At 33.3% G+C, this 11,914-nt stretch overlaps 1 protein-coding gene across 1 annotated transcript; it reads right to left on the bottom strand.

The window, feature by feature from the left end:
* Positions 1-1,242: 1,242 nt before the first annotated feature.
* On the bottom strand, positions 1,243-11,909 carry LOC100367970 (ubiquitin-conjugating enzyme E2 T-like). Its single transcript, XM_002733284.4, has 5 exons — positions 11,710-11,909; positions 3,613-3,682; positions 3,339-3,444; positions 2,419-2,517; positions 1,243-2,030 (listed from the first exon to the last, which is right to left on the bottom strand). The coding sequence occupies exons 1-5, from the start codon at positions 11,816-11,818 to the stop codon at positions 1,770-1,772; spliced, it is 645 nt and encodes a 214-aa protein (XP_002733330.1). The 5' UTR covers positions 11,819-11,909; the 3' UTR covers positions 1,243-1,769.
* Between the last annotated feature and the right edge of the window lie 5 nt (positions 11,910-11,914).

Below are 11,914 nucleotides of genomic sequence, written 5' to 3'. Positions count from 1 at the left end.
TTAAAACAAGATGGCAGGTCAAACAAGCATACAATTCAATAGAAAATTTTCCCTTGGAACAGTTTACTCTGAATAATCTCCAATTTACAACTTTAAGAATTTAAACTTGCACCAGGAATGGCATAATTATTCAAAATTATGCATATTTAGATGTTAACAAAAATATAATTCAACTCAAATGATTTGGATAAAATTTCCTATCATTCACCTGTATTAATCTACATAGCTGCACACCAAAATAACAAGGGAAATGGGTTTACCAATTGAATTGGTTGCCAATAATTCAGGGAAAATAGTGTGCATGTCTAATAAAATATACCAGCTATCAAATCTTGGTCTCCTGGGTGGCAGACATCAAGCAAAAACAAAAGCCTTTCAAAAACTGTACGTTGGGCTAGTTGAGACTTCTCAACAGTGCAACCGGACTATGGGTGTTCAGGATTACCTTAAAATTTGGTTCGTGTAATTTTTTTGGCTTTAGCAGTTTTCACCAGCATTCCACAGAGCCAATAGATATAAATAGTACATGGCCAAGGAACATAGAACGGTGATGTAGCTCCACCCCCTGAGAATAGGCATAAATTGATTGATTAGAGAAGACTGTACGAGTATATTTATTATACAAAAAAAGAATTTAACACATTATATACACAATTATTTAATTTCCAAACAATTGGTTCATGTAAATTATGATACATGTATCCACAGTCCCTCTATCCTCTATAGAGGGACTGTGATGTATCTAATGTTCACACAGAATTGTGTTAAGTTACCATCAGGTAGAAATGGGAGACATTCCATGTCAAGAATTAAGGTGACCAGATTACAATGTCCCATATCTCAAAAAATTGGATCATTTAATTTTGCAAAAAGAACTCAAATTCTGACACAGTTAACTCTCCAGATCTTGATTTTCTAGTGCACACCTTTTGTTAAATTTGTTTCAAATACCATCATTAAAGAATATGCCATTTTTCTCATCTAAATCCTAGTTCCAGAAGATTGCATTACTTTGCCTATTGACAGTTGGATTTTTAAATTTAATGCCAAATATTCATACAAAGTCATTATTGATCATATCCATGTACTGAATTCCAACTGGGAGAGACTTATGATTGACTACACAATTTGGTTTTTAAGGCATCAAATTTGATGCACCAAATGAAACATTTGGAATTGCATACCCTTCTCAATCCGTCATTCAGTCTCACATTCATCATTTAAGAGTGCACTAAAAACGTATCACTGTAGTCAATTTTACTAGTTTTAATTTGTTTTTCTTTTCTATAGTACTTGTGATTTTTATTGATAGTCTTTTACGTTATGTAATGCGCATAGAACTCTTTTAAGAGAATATGCGCATGATAAGTCCTCGAAAAAACAATAATAACAATTCAAGCAAATGACAATAAATTGATTATATGCACAATTATGTTTGAAAAAATGAACAATTTTGTCCCGGTTCGATAATGCGACAAAGTACGTACATCGACCTTGAGCTCTGCCCATATATTGTCAGTCTCATTAAAATTTGATGTAGCGGTTAGAGTACGATGTGCCTTTCTAAAAAGTGGCTTTTCAAGCAGGACATCTGCTCGGTTGTTAATCAATGAGGACTGATCGTATTCGGTTAGATGTAGCTAAATGCAATGTACACGAGTGACTAGAAGTATTGATTGGCCAATGATATATGGCAGCAGAGCAGTATAATAACAACTAATGATAAACACCAAATAACTCCCACGATGTATCAGTAAAATAAATATAAACTATTTAGTCTCTGATCTGGATAGCTTGCTGAATGGTTGTACAGAATTACATGGCTGTGATTTCCTCTTCAGTAATTTAGTTACATCTGAATCACTATCATCTGAATCACTTTCACTTTCACTCTCTGTGACATTAGATTTGTGCGCTTTGTTCTTTTCCATAGATTTCCCGCTAGCTTGAACACCAATCACGGCATGTTGTCTTGTCCACTGCTGGGCATTCTGGATGAACTGAGGTCGGTTATATTTGTACTCATTTGACTGCAACAGACATAAATAAATTAGAAAAATCAATAAATCTAACAAAATAAAATATGGTATACACTGCTAAATGATATTCAGTTTGTTGAATTACATGTGTATCATAAAACATGTCACCAACAAAATGGCATTATATTTCAAGGGGTTAGGGGTCAGTTTAGTCTATGCTAGTTCTGTCAATAGTAAATTGACATTTTCGTTTATATTCAAAATGGTACACAATTGCTGACAATATATTCCAGTTTTGAATACAATCAATTAAGGCATGCTTTACAAATCTTAATTAATAATTAACAAATAATGGTGAATCAATAGTACAACTGATTACCATAGTGATGTACTGAGATGGTGATACAAATCTAGTCTATAATTTATCTGGATAACTTACAATTTCCGCCATGAGAGGATCGTCAGGGTTTGGGTCAGCCATTAGTAACTGTATTGATTTCAACACTGTGGATATATTCAGTGATGGTTTCCAGGAACCCTATAACAGGTGTATAGCAAAATAAATTTAGGGTCAAGCCATTATATGGGGTGACTAAGATATAAAACCAGAGAAATAGTTTGCAGAGAATTATAAATTATAAAGGAATACATAATTCAGTAACATGCCTTTCGACAATATTATTGCCTGTCGGTAAGAGAAGAATTCTACCATTGCATCAGAAAGGTTCTGGGTTTGATTTTGGGAGCTGACTATTCACTTGACAGTATAAATAAGAGTACAGTCTGCCTTGCTTTTCAATTACACTATAGGAGACTGGTTTACACACGTGCATTTCCAATTAGTGCTCATAACAAAAAAAAACGATGAGACGAGAACGTTGAGACAAGAAACGGTGAGACAGCATTGTCTTTAATGTCCAAAAATGTTGTCTGGCAGAAATTTTTTTTTAAAAAAGAAGATTTCAACTGACACACATGCAAAAACATTGGTTCACCAATTGATATTTGAATGTAGGGTATAAGCAAGTGCAATTAGAAGCAAGACATAATAAATAAAATATTAATCGTTTGTCGCCTTTTCCAAAACAAATAATTATAATTTTTTCCCCCATGTTTTTCAAAAATTTTAATCAAGTAGCTAATGGGAAGTTATGTTCATCTGATCCAAAATTTATCAAAGAAATTATGAAGAAATACATAAATATGTGCAAATTATGGCATTCTTAAAGTTACTACACAGAATATTGTAGAGATAGTAACTACATAACACAACCACTAAATATGTACTGATATTACAAATTTATGACAAATCAAAGCGTTTGTTTCAAATATACTGGAATTTTGAATAAGCTTACTCACTCCCGGAGGCATTTTTATTATATCCAGACAGATTCGTCCGCCGTTGTCAATGTTTGGATGATAGATTGGAGTTACAAAGCGAACTTTGGGCGGCTCAAATGGATACCTACAAAGAAGAAATTCAGAAATATGCACACTAGTTTTTAATTACATATCTCTTGTAATTCTGAAAACATACAGATGCTTTTTTTTTTTTTTAAATCAGTGCAATTACCATTTATGAAAATGTGTTGTTTTTTTCTTTTAGTTGAATAAAAGAAATATAATTGGAGACCTTTCAGGAACTTGGATTTCTAACTTGAAAATTCCACCTTTGTAAGGAGTATCTTCACTACCAATAATTTCTGTATCAAATAAAACATGATCTATAATACTGTGGAACTGGTAAACATTGCATGGTTACAGGAGCTTCAGCAGTAATCAACAATTTTTATTAACTCATAACAACCTACTGAAGGAGGTTAAAGGTTACAACAACAAAAATTACAGAAAAAAATTAATCAAATTACAATGGCTAATAGTTTAAAGACAACCAAAAACAGACTAAATTAAAGTTAGTAACAGAAATATATAATAAAGTAAAATGAAACACCAACAAAAAACTATAAACTGAATATAAAAACAAAAACTCAATGAATAGGTTTAAAAAAAAAAAAAAAGTTAATGACTAAGTAGGTGCTGCTGTCTAATAGCAAAGCTGTATTTCAGATATTGTGCCAGAGGAATTGCTAAGTTATTATTTGACATTATTTTTTATGAATTTATTTTCAGGTGTAAGATTTATAAAGTCAGGAATAATCTTTTCAGCTTCATTGTATAAAACGACCCTCTCTTTACTATATACTGGGCATATTATGAGGAAGTGATGTTCATCTTCAATATCATTTTTATTACACAATTTGCAGATTCTGTCGCTACTTTTGATTCTGTTGTGTCTTCCTTTTTTAATTTCTAAACTGTGATTGCTCAGTCTGAATTTAGTTAGGGTACTTTTCAGTTCTTTATTTTTTAGCTTATTTAAGTAGTTTTCCAAAATGAAGTTTGTTTTAAATTTTTTGTAAGTCCTCAAGTTTGTTTTTTGTATTAGTGTTTTGTCTGTTATCATCATTAATTGAGTTAATCCAATGCTTTATAAATACATTTTTTATTTTATCATATATCCGTGTGACATATGTGACAATTTTAGCTCATTATTCTCAATATCTGATAGTGTTGTATTTGTAGATTTCAGTACTGAGTTAAGGTAGCGAGCCTATTATTTGTGTTGAAAATTACGATTTTCACATTTATTTATTACATGTAATTGATGAAATGCACTATAAACTTTCATGTGATAAAGTCAACATAACATAGAATGTCATGTAAGTTGGTTGAAATGTAGATTTTCTGAAGGGAAGCAAGGCAGCCTCAGTAGTGTTTTCCAAAATCAACAACACAGGTTTAATCTGTGTGCCTATAAGTTTCAAAGATAAACTCAAGACAAAGCAATGTTAGGATGTGTTATCAGTAGCTATCTGACACACAATGAGTGTTTCCAAACATTTGAGTAGTTTGTCTCCACCCCTGTTTGTTTCACAGATTAGTCATTTGAATATCAATGCTTCAGACACAAGGTCACACAGCCACTGAAAAAAAATCATTGATTTTGTTGTTTTCATATGCCGAATTTATCCAATTATAGCTATCCCATTCCTTTATTTTTTTGGGTTTCCAATAGCCTTACACATTTGGACGTCCCTACACATGTTAAAACAGACCTTGATGGGAAAACAAATTGATTGTGCCGATAAACAAGCTTGAAATTCTTTGCTGTTACTTCATGGACGTTTTCTAGGAGTTTATGTTTTTCAAAATACAAGGTCTTTAACAAAAAATAACATACTTATTGTCGTCGGATTAACACCAAATTTTCACAGCTTTAAGGTGACAGTGAGAGGAACTTGAATGTGTCCAGACAAACTATTTCATCGATTATTTACCAACGAGTTGTGGGTTGAGTTGGGGGCAATGCGACTAAAACAGTAATTGAAATTCAGCACACTATTTTTTAAAACGCGTTGCTTGAATAAAACTGACCAGACACATTCAATTTACCAGACTATTGAACAACTAGGAAAAGTGAAAAAAATACTTCTTATCGCCAGCATAAATGCGTAATTATTTTTTTTTACAGAAAAAGTAATGTTTCACCTTTGGCTGAGTAACGCGTCGTAGAATGCAGATACGGGCATGCAAAATACACTTGTGAAAAGCTTGAAGTCTGGCGATTCTAAAAATATATACTTTCCTGGGTCTATTTGTAGTTATTTAGTCACAACTGGAAGATGAAAACAAGTATGCAAATAATAGTCCCGCTATACCACTTACTTTTTATAGTCTTGTTAAGTAGGAAGGCTTCCTTAATAATGGGGTTTTGAATTTTGTTTAGGTGGTTTGTATATTTTATTAACTGTTTTTTAATGAATAAATCGATAGGATATCTACCCAACTCACTATAAATTCCCAATTTCGGAGTGTTTTTTGAAACGCCTAGGATGAAGCGACAAAAGCGGAGGTGTACATCTTCTATAGTAGAGTTGAATGAACTTTCTTCAGCCCATACTTCACATCCATATATAAGAATTGGTCTTATTAGTTTATCAAACAATGATAACAATAATGAGGGACTGAGGCTTTCATTATGACCTAATTTGGCTTTCAAAGAGAATAATGCTTTCATTCCTTTGTATTTCAGATGTTCATAGCCGCTTTAAATTTTCCATTAGGGCTGAGAACAATACCTAAATAATTATAATTTCTCACGATGTTAATCTCATTCCCTTCAAAAAAGAATAAATCACTGTCATAGAGTTTATTATTTTTATTAAAAACCATAATTTTTGTTTTTTCTGTGTTCACAGCGAGTTTCCATTTCTGTGTGTATTTTGAGACATTATCAAGGGCATTCTGGAGGCCACTTTTGGATTTAGAAAGAATAACTATATCATCTGCATACCTTAGACAGCTGATTGGTGTGTTATTTAAATTTGGTAGATCACATCATTCATGGTCCAGGGTATTAGTTATGTCATTAATAAAAATGTTGAAGAGTGCAGGGCTCAGATTACACCCTTGCTTAACACCCAGTGTTGAATTAAATTGATTGGTTAGACCATCTTTCATTTTTATTTTATATTACTGTACATACTTTTAATAATTTGATACATTTTACCTGTCACCCAATTGTTTAATAGTTTCCAGAATAGACCATCATGCCAAACACTATCAAAAGCCTTTTTCAGGTCTACAAAACAGGCATAAATTTTGTTTGTTTACTTTTATAGCTTCTTTTTTTTTTCATTCACTGTATTTTCATGCTGATTGTTGTTGGTGTGTTTTTCAATAATAGTTTTCAATATAAATAGGTTGTCAGTTGTACAACGACCTTTTCTGAAACCAAACTGTTGGTGGGACAAAATGTTATTTTTCTCAATAAAAGTGGTAAGCCTTGTATTAAGGATACTTGTAAATAGTTTGCCAAGGCAACCGGAGATTGCTATTCCCCTGTAGTTCGAGGGATTTAATTTAGATCCTGCTTTATGTATGGGTATTATTAAACTTGTACTCCATGCATGTGGAGCAAGCAAATACTATGGGTGATGTGACTTTTATAATTTCATGCAATGTTCAGTGGGCAATCATTTCATTGATGCTCTCGACCAAACGCATCACACAGATGTACAGTGGTGGTACACAACCCATGTTTTAAATTATATTACACAATATTTATAAGTGGTAGTCATGACATCATATCGAAAATACAATATGGACCAGAAGATGTAAATTTTAGTATTGTTATTTGATCACATATGCATTTGACTGTGATGTTTTATGAACTAAAAACGTTGTTCTTGTCGCATGCATCTGGGCATTTTGTTTGATGAAACAATGACATTTTCTGACACGCATGTGAATAATATTGTTTGTCTCACAACATTTTTAATTTACAATAAACCCCTTTTCGGCAGGACTCCAGAAGACGTACTACACTTTATGCAATTTTCTTTAATTATGCGAATTTATTCATGACGTAGCAGTTTCTGTGCTCATGAATATTCATTAATTTGTGGGTCAATACATTTTAAAAGGGGCGATATATTATTTTTGGGGGAAGAGTTAAAAAGGGGGATCAGTAATCATTAGGGGGTCAATACAAAAGAAGGGACCCATTTGGAGAGCAGCCATGCTCCTTGTGTCTGTTGTTGCACGTGACCTACATCTGTCAACTGTGTTCGTTCTTCGTCGACTTCGACTGGCTTCCATGTGAGGTAGTATTCTTGTGTTCTGTTTTTCTGACTTCAGTTTTTGAATCCGCTGTTTATGTTTTTAACGTCTTTCATGTCTTTTGTAGGAGTGTCCAATCCGTGATTCGAACTTGCGATCTTTGAGTTCCCAGCGCACTGTCTTGTCCACTGTACCACGAGTGTCTTCACACAAGAGATAGGATTTAAGTCCTATTCATAGGAGCACTGTCTTCACTAGCATTCAAAAATCTAACTAAACATACTGGATTCGAACCAGCGATCGCTCACATTGCTGACATAGTACAAACCAACTGAGCTATGTGGGTAGTCATGCAAATTGAATAATTTGTTGTCATATTTAGCTTTATTGCCAAATAGTGTTTGCGAGAAAAAGATGGGCAGGCAAGGGAATTGAACCCTGCTCCTCCTGATCACTATGTAGAGAACTGACCCACAAGACCACGATGGATTGACTGGTTGTGTTTGCATTTGATAAGAGTATATAGTGTGTATATATATAGAAATACAACATATTTCTATTATTGAGTTACAATTGTCCAAAAAATTGTCATTTTTGTGTTTTTACTTGTGTAAACTATATACATGGCATAACCCATTAGTGTACATTTTGCCAATGGGGTGTTTGCCATTTGCGTTGCCCATACCTGACCTTACCCTAACCCTAATGCCAAGACACGTTCCTGTTAATAATTCCGTTGCCCATACCTGACCTGACCCGACCCTAAACCTAATGCCAAGACACGTTCCTGTTTATATTTGCTCAATAATGATACTCTGTTGTGCACTGTCTGCGGGTAAGTTGCATTGATGTCAACTGATTAAACAAGTCGCGTTTAAGTAATTTCCACTATTAACAAGTGGTTAAATTGTGACAATAAATGTGTGGATAAATATTTGAGATTAATTTTGGTGTAGACAACTCGTTTAATTATTTTACACCATTACAAGTTGTTAAATTGAGAGAATAAATTTTTCAACAAATATTTAATACTTAGTTTGGTGTAAACAACTCACGTTTGATTAATTCCCACAATTACAGGCTGTTAAATTAAAAGAATAAATGTGTGGACAAATATTTTAGACTTATTTTGGTGTAGACAGCTCTCGTTTGATTAATTCCCACAATTACAAGTTGTTAAATTGAGAGAATGAATGTGCGGACAAATATTTAATACTTATTTTGGTGTAGACGGCTCTCGTTTAATTATTTTACACCATTACAAGTTGTTAAATTGAGAGAATAAGTGTGCGGACAAATATCTAATACTTATTTTGGTGTAGACAGCTCTTGTTTGATTAATTCCCACAATTACAAGTTGTTAAATTGAGAGAATAAGTGTGCTGACAAATATTTTAGACTTATTTTGGTGTAGAAAGCTCTCGTTTAATTATTTTACACCATTACAAGTTGTTAAATTGAGAGAATAAATGTGTGGACAAATATTTGAGTCTTATTTTGATGTAAACAACTCGCGTTTGATTAATTCCCACAAATACAAGTTGTTAAATTGAGAGAATAAGTGTGCGGACAAATATCTAATACTTATTTTGGTGTAGACAGCTCTTGTTTGATTATTTCCCACAATTACAAGTTGTTAAATTGAGAGAATAAGTGTGCTGACAAATATTTTAGACTTATTTTGGTGTAGACAGCTCTCGTTTAATTATTTTACACCATTACAAGTTGTTAAATTGAGAGAATAAATGTGCGGACAAATATTTGAGTCTTATTTTGGTGTAAACAACTCGCGTTTGATTAATTCCCACAAATACAAGTTGTTAAATTGAGAGAATAAATGTGTGGACAAATATTTTAGACTTATTTTGGTGTAGAAAAGTCGCATTTAATTTACTTCCACAAATTACAAATTGTTAAATTGAGAGAATAAATGTGTGGACAAATATTTGAGACTTATTTTGGTGTACACAACTCTCATTTAATAATTTTACACCATTACAAGTTGTTAAATTGATAGAATAAATGTATGGACAAGCATTTGAAACTTATTTTGGTGTAGACAGCTCTCGTTTAATTATTTTACACCATTACAAGTTGTTAAATTGAGAGAATAAATGTGCGGACAAATTTTTTAGACTTATTTTGGTGTAGACAGCTCTCGTTTAATTATTTTACACCATTACAAGTTGTTAAATTGAGAGAATAAATGTATGGACTAATATTTGAGTCTTATTTTGATGTAAACAACTCGCGTTTGGTTAATTCCCACAAATACAAGTTGTTAAATTGAGAGAATAAATGTGTGGACAAATATTTTAGACTTATTTTGGTGTAGAAAAGTCGCATTTAATTTACTTCCACAAATTACAAATTGATAAATTGAGAGAATAAATGTGTGGACAAATATTTTAGACTTATTTTGGTGTAGAAACGTCGCATTTAATTTACTTCCACAAATTACAAATTGTTATATTGAGAGAACAAATGTATGGACAAGCATTTGAAACTTATTTTGGTGTAGACAACTTTCATTTGATTAATTCCAACAATTACAAGTTCTTAAATTGACAGAATGAATGTATGGACAAATATTGACCATTATATTTGTGAGTAAATACCTGTTGTTTAATTAATTTCCACCTCTACAAGGTTGTTAAATTGAGAGAATAAATGTGTGGATAAATATTTGATACTTATTTAGGTGTAAAAACTCGTGTTTGACCAGCTTCCACCATTGCAAGTTGTTAAAATAATGAAATAAATATACTGGTATCATTGGATATTTGATTTAATTGTGAAACTTTCTAACAAAATGTTAACTGCTGGCTTCGAACCCTCAATCAACAATTCCGCAGACACAGTATAAATTCCACAACACCACAGAAGATATTCGTCTGTTTCCTGAATTGTTTTCGTAATATAGGGAATGCCATCGACACTTTAACAAAACTTACCTTGACTTGGGTCTTGTTTATCTCTCGTGACTGGAAACTGTTGAACAGTTGAATTGCTCGTCGTCCAGTTTAAGACGTAAGTTATTTTATTATTTATTCATTCAGTTTTGTATGGTGGAGTTTTGTAAGGTTTATTATTTTTTCGCGACGTTCTTTGCTTACTTGTTTACGGTTTGAGAGATTTCAGTTTATTTGATTTACGGTAGCTCTGAGCGGGACTCGAACCCACTGTCTTTTCAAGCTAATTTTGTTTTATTTTGATGGCACGCTTGTGTACCACGCCACGACGTTGGTCGTTAAGCGGTGTTCATTTTTCTAACTACATGTACTCCGGTGTTCCGATGAGTTGAACGGAAAAGCCAAAACGATTGCTCGTTTCTGATTGTTTCGGTTCTGGTGAGTGTGTATCTCGTGTGATTCGAACCCATGTCGTTTGTATTGAACGTTTTTTATTTCCCTGCTGGCTACGCCGTAATATGCAACCACTTCCCCGTTTTATTGTGATTTTGAGAGTGTTTAATGATGTCTTCCTCGCCCGTCACGCCATGACCCAGTTTCAACCACACGGCCATTTTGCAACAAGTGCGTGACCCTCGGCGTCACCCGACTGACTATATGATCGTTCTGTTCAACTGTTAAGCTAGGATTTATTACCGTTATTATCATTATATTGTCACATGATTTGTTTTACCTTATGTGTAATCTTTATTGTAATTTGTATATACCAATTCGTATATACCGAGGAAACGACCCCGATTGAAGGTCATGTATTTTGTGACGTCACCAATTCGTGTGTAGGTACGGCTTCTAGATCCGTGCCCCCTTTTCAATTTGATTTATAGCAAGGAGCATCCCTTATAAAGATTTCCTACAGGTTTATGGATTTCAAACACTTACGCCTTCTTGAAAAAAAAATTGTATTTGAAAAACTTGACTTAAAATGTATAATTTTTTTTAAAAATTTTTTAAAAATGATGATCATCAAAATATGACTGGAATAACTTATAACACACATTTGCGTTTAATGGGCGTCATAGTCAATGTACGGTTATGTATAACACAGTCCCGTATGTATGTTATCCAATAACTGAGCATCGTAATCCTCCCCAGCTCTCTCCATTTGTCGGTCCGAGACAATCAAACATTCAACTTACGTGCTTCAAGCTCATCAATTTTATCTTTCTTTAACCAACAGGAAATACCGTGTGGAGGTTCCTGTTCAAGCAGCTGTACTTCTCGTTTCATTCTCGTCGCTCGCTGCATCCTGAAATTTCACAGAGATAAATAACTAAGAAAAGCTTTTTCTGAATCAGAATCCCGGATCTGAATATCGCGGGAAATTCCTGCACTGCCCTCAAG

This window comes from Saccoglossus kowalevskii, chromosome 7, assembly GCF_978046115.1.
Source record: "Saccoglossus kowalevskii chromosome 7, keSacKowa6.1, whole genome shotgun sequence".
Taxonomy (NCBI): domain Eukaryota; kingdom Metazoa; phylum Hemichordata; class Enteropneusta; family Harrimaniidae; genus Saccoglossus; species Saccoglossus kowalevskii.
This window is presented reverse-complemented; position numbering and strand designations above follow the sequence as displayed.